Raw genomic sequence first — 18,027 nt, 5'->3', positions numbered from 1 at the left:
GCAATAGCTGTACTTTAAAATAAATAAATAAATAAATAAATAAAATAAAATCACAGCATCCTTGTGGCAAGTAGGAGGCAAGGCAGCCAAAATTTTTGTTTTTTTTTTTTTTTAAATACGGAAGTGGTTCATGCTATGAAGGACTTTGGGAATGCCCCATATAAAGAGCTCTGGAAAACACCTGGAGGACTGGTTTTAAGTGACCCAGGAGAGATGGAAGGGTGCATCAGTCAAGGCTTATATTGACTTCCAGGTTGAGATTATCTTTTATAATGTGTTTTAGGCTCACTGTGTTTAGATCAGACCATAAGGAAAACATTTAAAATTGGCAGGTGTGTAAATGATGCTCAAATTGCAAAGAGTTACCTTATTAACTGCAAGTGTCTGTGCACTTTCAGTCCTTAGTGAAACAGTGTTTTCTTTTTAATGAGTTTAATCCTCCCTACCCAGTCTGCTGAAATATTAAAAAAAAAAAAAAAAAAAGCTAAGTGCTGACAGAGCAAGATATTCTTACACTGAAACAATGGCTTACAGTTTAGTGGATATTAGGGTTGATATTCTGCAAAGCTCACTTTACAACTTTGACAAATGGAGGTTCTACAACCCACATAAACAAAGCTACGCCCTGAGCAGACCCATCGCAATAATGAAGTGAAAGAACAAGTCAGTTTAAAAAAATATTTATTACAAAATTATATAACACTTATGTACAGTACAAGGCTTAAAATCAGAAGCCTTATCTTCAAAACAAACTTCAAAAACAGCTAAAAGATTCTAGTGCAAAGTAGTGAAGCCCTGAAGTAGTTAAATACAAAAGAGACTCCTTGTGGAGTGCTGATATGGTATGCGTATTGATATCCACCTATGGCACTGAGTGTGTTTTGAATATAGAGTTGGTACTAAAGAGTCACTTAGCATTAGGAAGTTGCCCTATAATTCAATATAGGGGCTTAAAGATAATGCTGTCCAGAATACTTACACCTGCAAGTATTATTAGCATTGTTCACAGCAGCATAAAAGTGTGCATGATGTTTTGAAAATAAAGGCACTCTTCTCCAGGGGAGGGACATAAGGTTATATACTAAATAGCATGAGAGCACAAATCATGCTCAGGCATTAATGAGCCTAGAGAAAGAGCCAAAATTTATGTTTACTTGAAATGAGAGACTATGTCTAGGTGCACTTCATGACCTTGTCTAGCATTCAAGATCTATAAGCTACTGAAGCACTGACACACAATGAAGATTACCTTTTTCATCTCTCTCTCTCTATTTTTTTAAGATTAAAGATATTTGATTCTAAAGAGTTGATAAGGAAGAGAAATGTATTCGGTCAGCCCATTTTATAATTTGTTTAAACTATCAGATCATCTTTGGAAATGCCAGATCATGCAAGGCGATAAACTAAATTATTCACCAACTTTTATGCAGTGTATTAAATCATTTTGCTCAGTAGCTAAACTTAAGTAGTTTCAGTGCTAAGTTTTTTAAACACCAGTTTCTATAAAAACAAAATGAAACATTTGTAAGACTCTACAAGTTCTCAAGGTCAACATGACAGTCTACACCAAAAGAACTACAAAAACATTAAACATCTTTTGAAAGTGGAACATCTGTGAAATGTTACTACACATATGGACTAAATCTATACTAATGGAATAAAAAAAACCCATACAGTATAGTTATACACAATACCAGTTAAAACTCATTCTGCTGAACAAGGTAGTATAACAGTCTACTATTGCTTGGATTATTAAATTAAATCTGATGTCCACAGAAAGAATGTTTAGTGGCTCTCTGTGTTTCTAGCCAAGATGATCTGCATTACAAAAAAAATCACACAACTGAGCATGGATGCTAGTTGTTCATGTGAAGTACTGGATTCTCCATACGTGGGCTCCTTTGAAAAATCCAAGCCTATACATTTGGCACAGCTCTTACAGTTCAAAGATGTGGACTACATGCATCATTGTTTGTCACAGTCAAGTGCATTCCCTAAGATACATACACGTAGCCTTCTCCAAGTTACCTTGAACTTGTTTAAAAAAAAAAAAAATTCCTGAAAATGGCACCAATCTTCTACCCATTCAGGGCAAGAAATAAAGATTATCTAAGCAAGCTATTTTTGGAATAAAAGTTGTTTAACATTTACCATTGGGAAATACAGGGAGAAAAATGGGACTTTCTAATGTCATAAGATACTTAGCCATGTATGGGGTCAAGCAACCTACCACACCTTAAGGTTCCTATCCTGCTGCTGCCTGGTCATGTTAAAGTGGATCTGAAAAGGACGATACTGTACACCGGGATATGCACCTAACTGCAGAGTTCTGTAATATGGTGACACTCTAGTGACTGTTCTGGGAGAAAAATAGGTACTTAACTGACATTTGTCAGCATTTAGAGGTTCAAGAGTAAAACATGGTTCAGAAACTGTATACATCTATTACATCAAATCTCAGATCATGTACCTGAAAAACTGAAGTATTAATCTGAACTTCTTATATGCCTTTTTTGGTAAGGGCAACATTGAAAGATATACACATCTTTAGGTTCACTTTGTACTGAACTGCACAGGCCAAATCATGCAGTCTAGACAGGGCTGGCCTTAGGGAAAATGGCACCCGGGGCCAACTTGTATTTTGGTGCCTCTGGCCCCCGCTGCCTCCCCATTCATTCCCCCATTGTCCCTGGCCCCCACGGCCTCCCCTCACATTGCCCAGAGCTCCTTTCTGCAGACTTGCACCCCAGGCCCAGCCTGCTCCTTGTAGGGTGACCAGATAGCAAGTATGAAAAAAAAAAAAAAAAAAAAAAAAAATCCAGGACAGAGTGTGTGTGTGTGGGGGAGGGTAATAGGTACCTATATAAGAAAAATCCCCAAATATTGGGATTGTCCCTATAAAACCGGGACATCTGGTCACCCTAGCTCCTTGCCTCTTGACCACAGCAGCTGGAGAGCAGTGGCTGCTGGTTAGGTGCCCAGGTCTGAAGGCAATGCCAACGCCAGCAGCAATGCAGAAGTAAGGGTGGGATGGTATAATATTGCCACCCTTACTTCTGTGCTGCTGCTGGCAGCGCTGCCTTCAGAGCTGGGTGGCTGGAGAGCAGCAGCTGCTGACCAGCAGGCCAGAGGTGCTGGGGCTATGAACTGCCCAATTGAGAGGTGCTGGAGCTCAGTGGAAGAAAGCTCTGGAACAAATTAAGCACTGATGGCGCCCCGCTGACCACGGCGCCCAGGGCAGGTGCCCATGTTGCCCACCCATAACGCCAGCCCTGGTGTAGACTATAACCTCCAGATCTGCAGCATGATCTTCCTTCCCTTATTCCAAGGGACTGGCAGTCCTATTCCAGGACCTGTTGGAAGGAACTGTAGAGTAATGCCCTCAAGCATTAGTCCTGACAGAAGGGAATCAAACTGTCTCTTCAAACAACTCGACATTTCTTTCACACAGCTGCACTTTGCCTCACCAAGTTTTTTGGTTTACTTGGGATACACCAATCATCTGCCTCTGTAGCCATTTGATAACGCTTAAAGGCAGACTTGTTGAACACAGGGAGCTTTTCTATTGATTCTGTTGAAAGAGCCTAAAAGCAAACAAAAAATACAGGAATTACTTATTCAACAATCTCTTAAGTCACTGTTCCACGACAATAAGAGTTCTAAATATACCATTTAAAAAATAAAAATCAAAGCAATATAGATGTAACAATAAGTTTTAGAGACCTGAGCCACTGATACTACAGTTACATAGAAAACCACATGCTTGGATTAATAGTCAGTTGAATGTTAGTCTTTTGCATCTGTAATAGACCACAGTAGTGTGCTCTGTTGTGCTTATGTTTGCCATGGAGAGTTTGGACAGGAGAAAGATGTGCTGTAATTAAGTGTCAAGTCATGTTGCGGTCAGATTTTACAGGCCATGAATCTGTTTGTGTTCTGCATGATATGATTTCTTTGGGGTGATTTAAAATCAAGATAATCCTGGCTATAGCAGGACAACCCCTTTCTCACAAGGCCTAAAGAAGCATTTGTATGTCTCACCTCATTTTACAGATAGAATATGATTCTACGATGAATAGACAGGTTGGGATGGTATTAATAAAAAGTTACTGTGAAGTGGCACACACACACACACACACCCCATTTTATAGCTTGTGCTTAGATACTTAAAATACAGTTACGTTTCGTAACGCAGTCAGCGCAAGTACCTCTCAGAAATAGATGCAAAGATTACCAAAAACCTTTGTCTTTATAGTTACCTGCAGAAACCTGGTGTGTGTAGTAGACTGGACCCTTATTTAATGAAGAATCTGACATAATTTGAAGTATTTAACTTACCCAGAATTCAGCATCTGTACAATAGTTGTTGAACAGGTAAGTTACTGGTAACAACTATTTATATTTCCTTTTGAGGCTGGATGTCTCACTGCTGAAGACAATGATCAGTGAAGACTGAAGATCTGCTACTTGAATCTTTGTACTTTTGGCACCTCAATTCTAACCAGCACCCCTAGTCCATAAGTTGTGTGTGTGTGTGTGTGTGTCCCTCAAATACCAGTGTAAATTGGACCAGCTGAAAAGGCCAAGTTAGACCTTCAGTCACTTTTGCATAGAACCACACTTTGTCAATTACCTGGGATAAGTGTACCCATCAGCAATATTACTTTCATGTAACAAAAGCACATACCTTCAGGTAGATAACAGCATCTGTTCCATAGCCTGGTACAGAATATAGATTCAAATCTCCTTGAAAGTATTTAGCATATAGACGAGAAATTGGCAAGCCATACCCAAAACCAGCCTAGAAATAAATAAAGTACAATACATCAAAATTTCTTCCATTTCCAGAGAGCATTATGACTGTTCAAGGGAGATAGTTTAGATCCCTGAACATCTCCATTACTGCAGAGCTTCTCTCCCTCCCCCCAAAAATGTTAACAAGGAAGTCTCATTTAGAACACTGGAACTTTATGGAAAAGTTAGTCTCATCCTCAATCATTAAACATGCTGAAAGATCTTTCAGTTCAAGTCTTCAACTGGGGAATTGTATATTTTACACCTCTCACTTTTACATACTGTAGTTAAGTTTCCCCAGCCATGCCTTCTCTTTTTAACCAGAATGAGGCAGAAGCAGAGAGCTGGAAAGATGGCAAAGAAACTTGTGTTCTAAGCTTGTCTCCTAAAGGGCCCCAATTTGGGGTAGGAATATTAAGAGTACAAGTGAGGGAAGAGAACCAAGATGCAGAATGGCTGGCTATGTAGCTTCAGAGAAAAACCGAAGGGAACCCTTGCAATGGCCTCTACTCTGTTCCGCCTGGCAGCAAACTGTTGGCTGAGCTGTGGTCAACAAAACCCATCAGGATATTATTATGGGGAGGAATGAGGATAGGGAGCAGAGATCACTGAAATATTGCTCCTTCCTTCAAGCTACGGCTCTTGAGAGGAGAGGGATTCTAGCATAGAGATGTCCACAGGTTGTTAGACAACCAACATGTCTCTGTTTTTGACCCAAAAGTCATTAGAAACGCATCCCAGTTAGTCTCAAGCATTGCTGGGAGAACCTAACATTCTTAAAACAAACACATAGCCCAATTTGAATGGTATTCCCAAAGGCTATTAACATAGGCTTGGGGCACACGGAGGGAGCAGAAGCCACTGAAAGACTGCCCCCTGTAACATGTAGTTGCTTTGTCCACCATTTTTCCACCAAACAGAGGTCATTCTTCACTTTGGAGGAGTGGGGAGAGGGAATCTAAATGTGCAAGAAAACAGGGGGTTGGTTTTTTTTAAATGGAAAGGACATGAGACATTAAAAAGTTGCCTAAAGTGGAGATCAGAGAGACTTTTAAAGGTACAAATGAAGAAAAATGCTGACACCTTAGAATGCCACTGGTCACAATAAAAAATACACGCTTTGTTGGAATGGGAAGTTCAATTCGCCTGTGACTATCTTACAAAGCAGGGAGACTCTGAGGAGATTCCAGACACTTTACTCTATCTTGCAGTGTTCCTTTATAAGATTACTATAGATTTCAGATCTTACCAAAGGAGCATTACGAGAGTCATCCATCACTGGTCTCGGTGCTGTGGAATACATGTAGCTAAGCAGGAGATTGATTTTCCTCAATGGAACACCACCTCCTGTGTCAGATATCTGATTAAAAAATTAGTCAACTATAAGTCTGTTCTAGAAATAGCACTGAACATTAGCAACTGAACCCATCCACCAGTAACCCATCAGTTATTCCTGATTAGATACCACAAAAGCTTAGATTTCTGATAAATAACCTGTCTAAAGTAATCTTCAGCTGAAGATGCAATAGTAGATATAACTGTAGGACAAAGTTAATAAGTCAGCAAGCTTTTCTATTGCTATTTGTTGTGGAATATTCAGTCTTTATTTAATTTATGGGCTATTGCAGTCAAGTAATAGATTACCTTAATAGTCAGGTCTTCATTTCCTAGAACGACGGTCACTTTAACTGGAGAAAGGGAAGAATTGTTCTCCTGATGTTCAACTGTTGCCCTCATGGCATTCTATGGAAATTAAGGTAATCACCATCATCAGAAGAGTTTGGCTCAATTAACTGTATGTCACTATTGCAGCACCACAGATAGTAGGTTCCGGTGTGGTTCCGTCCTCCTCCCACCTCCCTCTTCCAAGTGCACAGCAGGTCTTTATTAGAAAGAGTTGACTAAACATCCTCCCCCCCCCCCCCCACACACACTCACTCATTCCCCAATTGATTGGTCTTTGGGGAATGTTCTTAGCAATTTAGTATAGTGGGACTGAAGGAAAAATTGCATCTGAAGCGACCCCCAAAGATGACATTTTATTTGGGGTTGAATTATTGGAAAGGGCACTTCAATATACATATCAGAAAATAAGCTGTACCTGCCCAACGTGAAGATTAGACATAAATTTGAAAAGGAAAGCTGTAGTCAGATTCCAAGAGAACAGTCATGCCCAGGTCACTGGAGTCCTAGGTGCTTTACCCCGAACAAGCCACACATCACATCTTCAATCCCATTACCTCTTGGTATATTTTTGTTGCTACCACATTCTCTTTTCTTTCAAGAGCACATATATGCTATATTCCCTACCTTACAGATATTGCGATTATATTTCTTTCTCACCAATCTTGTATTTGACATAAACTAACTAAAATGTTTAGACAGGAATGCATGCTCCTTTGATGCTTCCCATTCCTCTCTCTTTGCATATCCTTCTGTGCATCACAAGTTTGACAGATACCATGAGGCCCTTCTTACTTCACTGACAAAAAGGGAAACTCCGGAATTCATAAGACCAAGCTTAATAAAGGGAAGAATATCCCCCTCCACCCACACAACCCCCCTTTCCAACACTCCACTACATCTGAACCCCAAGTCATTCCTATCTGCTGCCACCATCCATTCCTCTATGGGCTGTATCTCCCTCATGATTTTAGGCAAGAGGAAACTAAAAACAAAAGTGGTTAAAAGACTGAAATACATTAGTTCACACTCACAGAACTGGGGAATGACATGCTCGTAACAGAAACATGGGTTTACAAACCTTGAAGAGCTCAAACAGTATATGGAAGAGATGGGAAGGAACATAAACAATGTGAATGGGTTGTCCTGGCACTCTTCCTAGAGGAGGGGGGGGGGGGAAAAAAGAAAAAAATTTCCCCCGTTTTAAGGCTTTTCTTTTGTTGGTTTTGCTTCCCAAATCAGCTCTACTGTAAGCAAATGATGTCATGCTATAGTAAATAAGGAAATGAGTGGAAAAGTCTTATTTTTCCCCAAGAGCACATCATATACCAATTTGTACACAATGCATTATTTCATGAACACCACTGAGTTGTCTTTAAGTGACTATGCACATCATTCAGTTTTTAGCATTCCTATGGAGCGGGCAAGAATTAACCGCCCAGAAGTAGACACACACAGAGTGTGGAGATTAGAACTCAGCAGTTCCTGGATTCTAGTCCTGCATCCACTTTCTAAGTGTAAAGAGAGCTTATTCCTTGCCATCATATGCCAGTGCTTGTGCTTTTTAATATAGTGACAGGTCAAGTATGTTCTCTGCAACATTTGCAAGAACCACACCTCAGAAAAGAATGTTCATATTTGAGAGTCAGATAGCCTGGAACCAAAATGCAGAGATCAGTTCTTGGAATCCAACAACTGATGTGAAAAAGGCAACTTGGAGGAGCTTAAAGAAGTGGAAGGGAGCAAACATGAGATTAGCCATCTGGTAAATAAGCTTCAAGAGGAAGCCATGTATGGACTACTCTGACAAAAGCACTAAGAAGAGATTGAGTGAAAGGGTCTCCTTTAAGAGCTAGAGAAGTCAATTCAGCTATTGATAAGGATTATTAGTCTGCAAATAAGAGATTAAGCCATTATCTTACCATTCAGTTGAAGAAGAGTTAATTCGGGAGAAGCTAAGTAATACTGGTCACAGAGTCTCCGGGAACTTTCAAAAGCATCTGCAATATTTTTTAATTTTACAAAAGTAAGTGTATGCAGTAGTAAAGCAAAATGATGTTATGCTATAGGGAGGGGGGAGGGATAGCTCAGTGGTTTGAGCATTGGCCTGCTAAACCCAGGGTTGTGAGTTCAATCCTTGAGGGGGCCACTTGGGAATCTGGGGCAAAATCAGTACTTGGTCCTGCTAGTGAAGGCAGGGGGCTGGACTTGATGACCTTTCAAGGTCCCTTCCAGTTCTAGGAGATGGGATATCTCCATTATTTTAATTTATTTTTTATAGCAATTTATTTTCTTTGGCAACATATCACTTCATACTACATTCATATCTGGTGTGTTGTAAATGTAAACACGCATGTTTTAACATTAATATTTATAACAGATATGCATCATGTGATGAATGCAGTAAGAGTTAAGACTAAATATGCAAGTTTAGCAGCATTGCTAGGTTTTACAGCATAATTTGAGAGTTTTGTAGAACAGATGCCTAGAGAGTGAAAGGCAGAAGTTTGCCATCACACACAGCTGGTGTTGATTTGCCATGGACTGCTCCCACCTCATCTACCACTCATTAATATTTGATCAATTAGGTCTTAAATTACTTCTAGATGGATTCTTCTGCTATTTTGCACCCTCTTTAAAACCAGGAGATCAACTAGTCTACAGCTGATACAACTGTCAGGCACTTAAAAGAAGTCATTTTCAGCACTCCACATAAGTACATCTTTTGTCTGCATGTCAAAGTACTTGCAGTCAGTGCTAACCATGAAGAGAGCCTATTGACTTAACAATCTACATACCATTCACCACTCCCACCACATCACAGCATGGATCAATGCTCCCAATGTGCTGTTGGTGACCTGAGTTGGTACTGTCATCAAAAAAAAGCGCTGTTTAAGATGAAATAGAATATTGGTTTATTTCAGGTAAGCAACAAAATTATGAAAAAAAATGTCAGTTCACATTCACATACTCTGATCAGGAAAATATTCCTTTTATTTTTTGCAAGCAATAATTTCAGATACTGGAGATTTTTTTCAAGCCTCCTCCCCCCACCAAAAAAAAAAAAAAAAAAAAAAAAAAAAATCCAATGGGAAAAATAGTCTAGATTTTCAAGAGTCAAGGACAGGGAGGGCTTGGTGCCGAGAGAACTGCTGCTTATTTCAAAGACACAAACTGTGCTATTTTTTTTTTTTTCCACTAGTGGATCAACATCTAAAGCAGGGGTTCTCAACAAAATTTTTGGTAGCCTGAGAGTGCTGCCACCAACGCTTGCTGGTGGCCACTTTGACAATTTTTCCTAAAATACTTAATTAACTTTGGGGGGGGGGAATAAAGATGCACATATACATGTCCAAATCATTGTAATTTATTTATGTAAGGCGTTTTTTTTTGCAGCCTCAATAATGTACAGTTGTCGCTATTCTTTACTGGACCTAAACAGAATATAAATATAAATAAGGTGCTTTGCACATTCTTGTCTTTGTTATTTCTATTGCTTATTAGTTGCCTTGTTTGTTTGTTTAAGACTTGCTAGCCAGTAAGTCTGCTTCTGTGAAAAGTAATTGAATGTTTGTTAATATCACTTTTCACAGCAGACTTACTAGCTAGCTGGGAGGCTGTGGAAAGTGAAACATACAAATATCAATTTTCACAGCAGACTTATCCAGTCCTGGCAAGCCAGGGAACAAATTGAGCCCTGGATGGGGAGGTGGATAGGGAGACAGTGGGGACCAGGGGGGGATAGATGGGGGGCCACGGAGGTAGTGGGGACCAGGTGATGTAGTGGGGTGGTAAGCAGAGGGCCGACTCCCACAGCCGGGGTCCAGAGTTGGAGCCTGAAGCCCCATGACAGGAGTCTGCCACTGCCACCCCAGGGTGGAAGTCCGAGCTTCACAACTCCTGGGAAGGTGGGGAACTCACTGGCTGCCTGCTCATCTGGCATTTGTGGCTCCAGAGGGGGGCAGGACCCAACTTTTGCTGGTGGCCCTGGGGCAGGGGCCGTTGCTCTGCTCCCCACCCCACCCCCAGTTACTGCCCAGGAGGCTGTGCCCACAAGAAAAGCCCATAGTGGCCGCATGCGAGAAACGCTGAAAAGTCTATTCATAGGCGAGGATATCACTAGATTTCCACACAAGCCTTTTCATTAGTTTAGAGTTAACATTGATGTTTCAAATTAAGATAAAACTTATATAAATATTCTGGTATTCTTCTAGCTCATATCTGCAGTTAAAAATACTAAAACACTAGTGACACATGAAGTCACCTGAGACACTCCTCTAACAGTCATAAGAAACTTTTACTTTAACATGGGAAACAAGCAGGGAGAACTGGAAGTCCTGGCACAGTCAGGGAACTATGATGTGATTGGAATAACAGAGACTTGGTGGGATAACTCACATGACTGGAGTACTGTCATGGATGGATATAAACTGTTCAGGAAGGACAGGCAGGGCAGAAAAGGTGGGGGAGTTGCGTTGTATGTAAGAGAGGAGTATGACTGCTCAGAGCTCCGGTATGATACTGCAGAAAAACCTGAGAGTCTCTGGATAAAGTTGAGAAGTGTGAGCAACAAGGGTGATGTCGTGGTTGGAGTCTGCTATAGACCACCAGACCAGGGGGACAAGGTGGACGAGGCTTTCTTCTGGCAACTAGCAGAAGTTGCTAGATCACAGGCCCCGGTTCTCATGGGAGACTTTAATCACCCTGATATCTGCTGGGAGAGCAATACAGCGGTGCACAGGCAATCCAGGAAATTTTTGGAAAGTGTAGGGGACAATTTCCTGGTGCAAGTGCTGGAGGAACCAACTAGGGGCAAAGCTTTTCTTGACCTGCTGCTCACAAACAGGGAAGAACTAGTAGGGGAAGCAAAAGTGGATGGGAACCTGGGAGGCAGTGACCATGAGATGGTCGAGTTCAGGATCCTGACACAAGGAAGAAAGGAGAGCAGCAGAATACGGACCCTGGACTTCAGAAAAGCAGACTTTGACTCCCTCAGGGAACAGATGGGCAGGATCCCCTGGGAGAATAACATGAAGGGCAAAGGGGTCCAGGAGAGCTGGCTGTATTTTAAAGAATCCTTATTGAGGTTGCAGGAACAAACCATCCCGATGTGTAGAAAGAATAGTAAATATGGCAGGCGACCAGCTTGGCTAAACAGTGTAATCCTTGCTGATCTTAAACGCAAAAAAGAGGCTTATAAGGAGTGGAAGATTGGACAAATGACCAGGGAGGAGTATAAAAATATTGCTCAGGCGTGCAGGAGTGAAATCAGGAAGGCCAAATCACACTTGGAGTTGCAGTTAGCAAGAGATGTTAAGAGTAACAAGAAGGGTTTCTTCAGGTATGTTAGCAACAAGAAGAAAATCAAGGAAAGTGTGGGCCCCTTACTGAATGAGGGAGGCAACCTAGTGACCGAGGATGTGGAAAAAGCTAATGTACTCAATGATTTTTTTGCCTCTGTCTTCACGCACAAGGTCAGCTCCCAGATTGCTGCACTGGGCAGTACAGCATGGGGAGAAGGTGGCCAACCCTCTGTGGAGAAAGAAGTGGTTCGGGACTATTTAGAAAAACTGGACGTGCACAAGTCCATGGGGCCGGATGCGCTGCATCCGAGGGTGCTAAAGGAGTTGGCGGGTGAGATTGCAGAGCCATTAGCCATTATTTTTGAAAACTCATGGCGATCGGGGGAGGTCCCAGATGACTGGAAAAAGGCTAATGTAGTGCCCATCTTTAAAAAAGGGAAGAAGGAGGATCCGGGGAACTACAGGCCAGTCAGCCTCACCTCAGTCCCTGGAAAAATCATGGAGCAGGTCCTCAAGGAATCAATTATGAAACATTTAGAGGAGAGGAAAGTGATCAGGAACAGTCAGCATGGATTCACGAAGGGGAAGTCGTGCCTGACTAACCTAATTGCCTTCTATGATGAGATAACTGGCTCTGTGGATGAGGGGAAAGCAGTGGATGTGTTATTTCTTGACTTTAGCAAAGCTTTTGATACTGTCTCCCACAGTATTCTTGCCACCAAGTTAAAGAAGTATGGGCTGGATGAATGGACTGTAAGGTGGATAGAAAGCTGGCTAGATCGTCGGGCTCAACGGGTAGTGATCAATGGCTCCATGTCTAGTTGGCAGCCGGTTTCAAGTGGAGTGCCCCAAGGGTCGGTCCTGGGGCCGGTTTTGTTTAATATCTTTATTAATGATCTGGAGGATGGTGTGGACTGCACTCTCAGCAAGTTTGCAGATGACACTAAACTAGGAGGCGTGGTAGATACACTAGAGGGTAGGGATCGGATACAGAGGGACCTAGACAAATTAGAGGATTGGGCAGAAAAAAACCTGATGAGGTTCAACAAGGACAAGTGCAGAGTCCTGCACTTAGGACGGAAGAATCCCATGCACTGCTACAGACTAGGGACCGAATGGCTAGGTAGCAGTTCTGCTGAAAAGGACCTAGGGGTCACAGTGGACGAGAAGCTGGATATGAGTCAACAGTGTGCTCTTGTTGCCAAGAAGGCTAACGGCATTTTGGGCTGTATAAGTAGGGGCATTGCCAGCAGATCGAGGAACGTGATCGTTCCCCTTTATTCGACATTGGTGAGGCCTCATCTGGAATACTGTGTCCAGTTTTGGTCCCCACACTACAAGAAGGATGTTGAAAAATTGGAAAGAGTCCAGCGGAGGGCAACAAAAATGATTAGGGGTCTGGAGCACATGACTTATGAGGAGAGGCTGAGAGAACTGGGATTGTTTAGTCTCCAGAAGAGAAGAATGAGGGGGGATTTGATAGCAGCCTTCAACTACCTGAAGGGGGGTTCCAAAGAGGATGGAGCTCGGCTGTTCTCAGTGGTGGCAGATGACAGAACAAGGAGCAATGGTCTCAAGTTGCAGTGGGGGAGGTCCAGGTTGGATATCAGGAAAAACTATTTCACTAGGAGGGTGGTGAAACACTGGAATGTGTTACCTAGGGAGGTGGTGGAGTCTCCTTCCTTGGAGGTTTTTAAGGCCCGGCTTGACAAAGCCCTGGCTGGGATGATTTAGCTGGGAATTGGTCCTGCTTTGAGCAGGGGGTTGGACTAGATGACCTCTTGAGGTCCCTTCCAACTCTGATATTCTATGATTCTATTCTATGTTCCACAACACGTACAATACATTTTCTCAAGGGAAAAGTGAAGACTTACTGTGTTGGTTTATTAGCATCCGGATGGATATACGATTCATGTAAAATCGATCCAAGAAGTATTGAATATTTTGATTGTTGACTAGGTCCACTCCAAAGGTGTCTTGGTATTCAATTACTCCTTGCGCCATTATAGGAACAACATCGTGGTGTCTATTTCGGACTATAACGAGTGTATCTATAAAGCTAGATAATCACAAGACACATTCAGATAAATATTTAAGACTGCACATGGGTAAGTTTCAAACAAGAAATTCTCTGTAGCAGCATCTTAAGTTTTGGTGCAAAGAAACCCTAATTTAGTGAAAGTGCTTATATTAAAAAAAAAAAATAGTTTATAACAAGTGCAATTGTGTTTTAAGGCAACCTCATAGCATAACCTTCAAAGGAAGGACCTCATCACTAACCTAAACAGAAGATCTCACTTTTTAAATACAGGTCCTGATTCACCAGTGCATTACTTCAGTTTTACACCAGAATAACTGGATGGTGAATCAGGCTCATAAAAAGTCAGTTCTCTCTAGGATTTTCACTTTGAAGGGTTTGTTTACACAAGCAACACAGCTGTGACACTGCAGCGCTTCAGATACTACCTATGCTGATGGGAGGGATTCTCCCATAGTGTAGGTAATCCACCTCCCTGAGAAGCAGTAGCTAGGTTGATGGAAGAATTCTACACCTCTCTACACCAAGTGTTAGGTTAGTATACCTATGTTTTTCTGGGCATGGATTTTTCACTCTGATAGACCTAGCTATACCAATGTAAATTCCTAGTGTAGACCCGTCCAAAGTCATTCTTTTCCCAGGGGCAGATAAATAAACTTCTGGCGAAGGTAGAGTGGCAAGCGAAATTGCCTGACTTTGTCAAAAGTGCTTACAATCTACATGCAACACTCTCTCTCTCCACCTGTCCTTAAGTTTTCCCATGTCTAGCCACTTCCTAGGTCTTAATCATATACACAATATTTTCTTCTGAGGGAGTTTTTTGGCCCATAGGTGAAGTGAAAGAATACACTGGAATATTAGTAATATCAAATGTCTAGGTCTATTTGTTCATCAGAACCTGAGTTGAATTAAAACAAAACAAAACCAAAATCAGTACTCCAACCTGCAATAGAACTTTAACTGAATGGGATGTCCCAGAGTATTTTTGTTTAAGTTTTTTTCCCCTCTCTCATGCCAGTTAAAATACTATTACACTTGTTGGCCCTGAAAACAAGATCTGTTGAGATATCAAAATCTGTCAGCTTTATTGCATTGGCTTGGTCAGTTTCAACAGGTCACGTTTATTTAAAAAAAAATGCTGCAAGCCAATGTAGCTGCAACATGGTTAGCACTTAATATACCTTATCCTGAAACCACAAGTCCAGTCTCTAGGTCTTTCAACTATGCTGGTAACCCAGCATAGTCAGTCATTGTAAGCAGAATGTGTTATGGAAAATGGGAAGGAAGATGAAAAATGAAATGCTTACTCAGATAAAACCCTGTGGTCCTCTGGGTTTTTTTGATGGAACTCAACTAGCTCCATTAGACTCTGAACGTACCTAGAAAAGATTGTCCACAAAAAACCAAAAGGCTGCTTATTTAACTGTTTGTTAAAAATATTAAAGTAGCAGAAAAAGTTCTCCCCAAAAAATTACTATTTAACAAGTAAATAAGTGCCGTAGCTCTAAGATTCTACTGAAAATTAACTTTTGTGTAGTTCCATGCTTATAGTTAAAAGACTCCCCTCCCACCCCCGATGCCAGCCAGCCCTACAAATTCTACATAAAATCCGAAAGTGAAGCAGTGTTTGTTTTGGCTCATCCACTGCCTACAGTAATAGAGATTATACAGGCTAAATTTCACGATGTCAAAGAGAAATTTAATATCTGCAATTGAAATTCTTAATAATTTTGTTGATGTGAGAGCCAGAATAGGATCCACTTCACTCTCCTATTGTTGTGCTAATTCTAGAGAGCCGAAAGAATTCGAAAAACCAACCTTTTTGTCACTAAGAGACTTGCTTAGATTTGTTCGATAGTGTAGTCAAGTCATTTAATTAAAAAAGTGCCAGTTTGAACATTATTTTACAAGTTCATAATCTCATTTTATTATTATTACTTGTAACATTTTTCACTACTGTCTGGTTTGTACACCAAGGCATTAGTAATGACAGATTTTCTTGGCTTTATTGAAGTTAAATACAGGAATAGTGGTTGAACAGTCTAAAATCTTCCACACTGTATTTTGTCTCAATGCTCCCTTTGACAAATTGGCGCACACACACACACACACACACACACACACACACACACACACACACACACAAAGCAGCTAGCAAAAGGACCTAGAGACTTACTATATATTGCCTTAAGTATCAGAGAGGTAGCCGTGTTAGTCTGAATCTGTAAAAAGCAACAGAGGGTCCTCTGGCACCTTTAAGACTAACAGAAGTATTGGAGCATAAGCTTTCGTGGGTAAAGTGCCTTAGGCTACTTCAATATAGGGATATGCAGACGGTCAGGATTTCATTTATTTTGCTTAAGAGTCTACATGATATTTTTCAAGACATCTTGTGCAGTGTTGTAAAAACAAGTTATGGCTGTTTACAATTCTGTTGATAAGAATGGGACTGTGTTTTCCAGGATGTTTAAGAGATCATACAGATTCATGAACGGGTGAAGTCATATTTGAAGTGCCTTTCATCTTACTTTGTTGCCTCTGATCATATACTTTGCTATTATCTTCTCTTACTCCAAGGATATCTGATATAGAGTTGTCACCGCTATCATATTCTGTATTAAGGACGTAAACAAAAGCCTTTGCACTTACCAGCTTTTTACCAGCTGTACTGATGGAGTGCTCAGTAACTGATCAGGAAGCAGGTCAATTTCTCTCAGGATATTTGCTAGCCTCACAGGAAGTTCTTGCCTCAGAAATGCAAAAGAGGTTCTTTCACATCCATTACTTGAACCTATAAAATAAGAACAGTTAAGTCTTTTTTTTTAAATGTATTCAACATAGAAGTGTGAGCAGGTTTCTTTCAGACTCCCTCAAATACCTGCATTACATTATTGCATTTGCACAAGAGCATAAATATGTAACAACCTATCAAGGATGCTATATTGGCTATTTCTTCTGCACATATACCAACAACTCTTTACTCTAGATGTTTTCTAGATGACTGCAGTGGATACCTAGTTCAGCAAGAAACAGATGTCTGTAGAATGACATCTAGTTAAAGACATATTTTGCATTTCAGGTTCAAGCAGGGGGATTCCCTCTTCATTACCTATGGGAGCCAAGGTAGCCTACATAAACAGTGTACACTTACGGGCCGTCTGCCAAGCTCTCCCCCTGGTAAATCTGAACACATCACTGAACATAACTTATCAACTTTAGCAGCTGTGAAAGTCAGATCTGCAGAACAAAGCATTGGTATTGTGACTTACATAAAAATCACATATGTTCTGTTCACATGCACTACAGTTTAAAACATACAGACGGTTGAGCTATTTAAGGTGATCCCCATCAACAATACTAATGTATAAGATAATTTTTTGCATATTTTTAGATTCAACTTTAATTGAAACAGCCATAGGCTCTTTCAGCTTCACTGCAGACTTCCCAACAGCACAGGTTTCCGTTTACTACCCCAGTCAGAGAACAGCACCTCTAAGGGGTGCAGCACTCCCGTGGCGTCGGGCAATGTCAGCAGCCATACATACGATCAAATTCCTGATCTGAGACTCATTCATTCGTTGTATTAACGGATTTGTACAGCGGTAGATAGCTGCTGCCAAACTGTTCCTCTCTGTTGACTTCATAGCTTGTGGAGCAGCCAGAGGTGGGTCCCGTCCCCCACGCTGTTTATAATGGGAACATCTCGGATGCTCACTACGAGAGCAGCGTCCCAGACCCACGGCGGAGGAGCGCGGGGGCCTGCAAGCAATCCCTAGCCAGGGTCTGGGGCAGGGGCTTCGGGAAGCCACGTGGCTCTAGACCGGGGGAGGGGGGCACCTGAGCCTGACACACCCCAGGAAGGAGCGGCCGGCCAGTGGCAGCGCGCTGGAGCCAGTCACGGGAGCCTGAAGCGTGTAGGAGAGCGCCCCCCACCCCATGCGCACCCCCCGGCCCGTACCGAAGTCCAGGAACTGTTTGATGGAGAGCGGGGAGGGCGAGTAGCGGGAGAAGCGCTCCACCTCGCGTGGCACGCGGCTGCTAACCCCGCCCGCCGCCAGAGGGGCGGCGCTGCGCAGGGCGACCCGCGCGGCTCTCATCGCTGCGCGCGGCAGGTGCAGTGACGGGACTGGCTCTCGAACGCTCGCGCCACTGTAGCTCTTCGACTCCTGAAGCTGCCTCTCATGTGCGGCGCTATTTACCGCCCACAGA

At 41.9% G+C, this 18,027-nt stretch overlaps 1 protein-coding gene across 1 annotated transcript; it reads right to left on the bottom strand.

Annotated features, from left to right (window-relative positions):
• Positions 1-664: 664 nt before the first annotated feature.
• On the bottom strand, positions 665-17,996 carry PDK4 (pyruvate dehydrogenase kinase 4). The gene is made up of 11 exons (XM_054020393.1): positions 17,777-17,996; positions 16,468-16,609; positions 15,126-15,197; positions 13,655-13,839; positions 9,276-9,365; positions 8,400-8,477; positions 7,559-7,635; positions 6,439-6,537; positions 6,044-6,154; positions 4,688-4,801; positions 665-3,584 (listed from the first exon to the last, which is right to left on the bottom strand). The coding sequence occupies exons 1-11, from the start codon at positions 17,913-17,915 to the stop codon at positions 3,444-3,446; spliced, it is 1,248 nt and encodes a 415-aa protein (XP_053876368.1). The 5' UTR covers positions 17,916-17,996; the 3' UTR covers positions 665-3,443.
• Positions 17,997-18,027: the final 31 nt, after the last annotated feature.

This window comes from Malaclemys terrapin, chromosome 2 (genome assembly GCF_027887155.1).
Source record: "Malaclemys terrapin pileata isolate rMalTer1 chromosome 2, rMalTer1.hap1, whole genome shotgun sequence".
Lineage (NCBI taxonomy): Eukaryota > Metazoa > Chordata > Testudines > Emydidae > Malaclemys > Malaclemys terrapin.
The sequence above is the reverse complement of the archived record's forward strand: the minus strand, read 5'-3'. Positions and strand labels throughout refer to the sequence as shown.

Bases quoted from the DNA above. Each gene is read 5' to 3' on its own strand.
- PDK4 (XM_054020393.1), bottom strand. From the start codon at position 17,915: ATGAGAGCCGCGCGGGTCGCCCTGCGCAGCGCCGCCCCTCTGGCGGCG. The intron at 9,366-13,654 runs GTAAGTCTTCAC...CATCTTAAACAG, and splicing joins GATGCTAATAAACCAACACA to CGCTTTTTTTTGATGACAGT. The intron at 7,636-8,399 runs GTAAGATAATGG...CCCCTCCTCTAG, and splicing joins AACTCTTCTTCAACTGAATG to GAAGAGTGCCAGGACAACCC.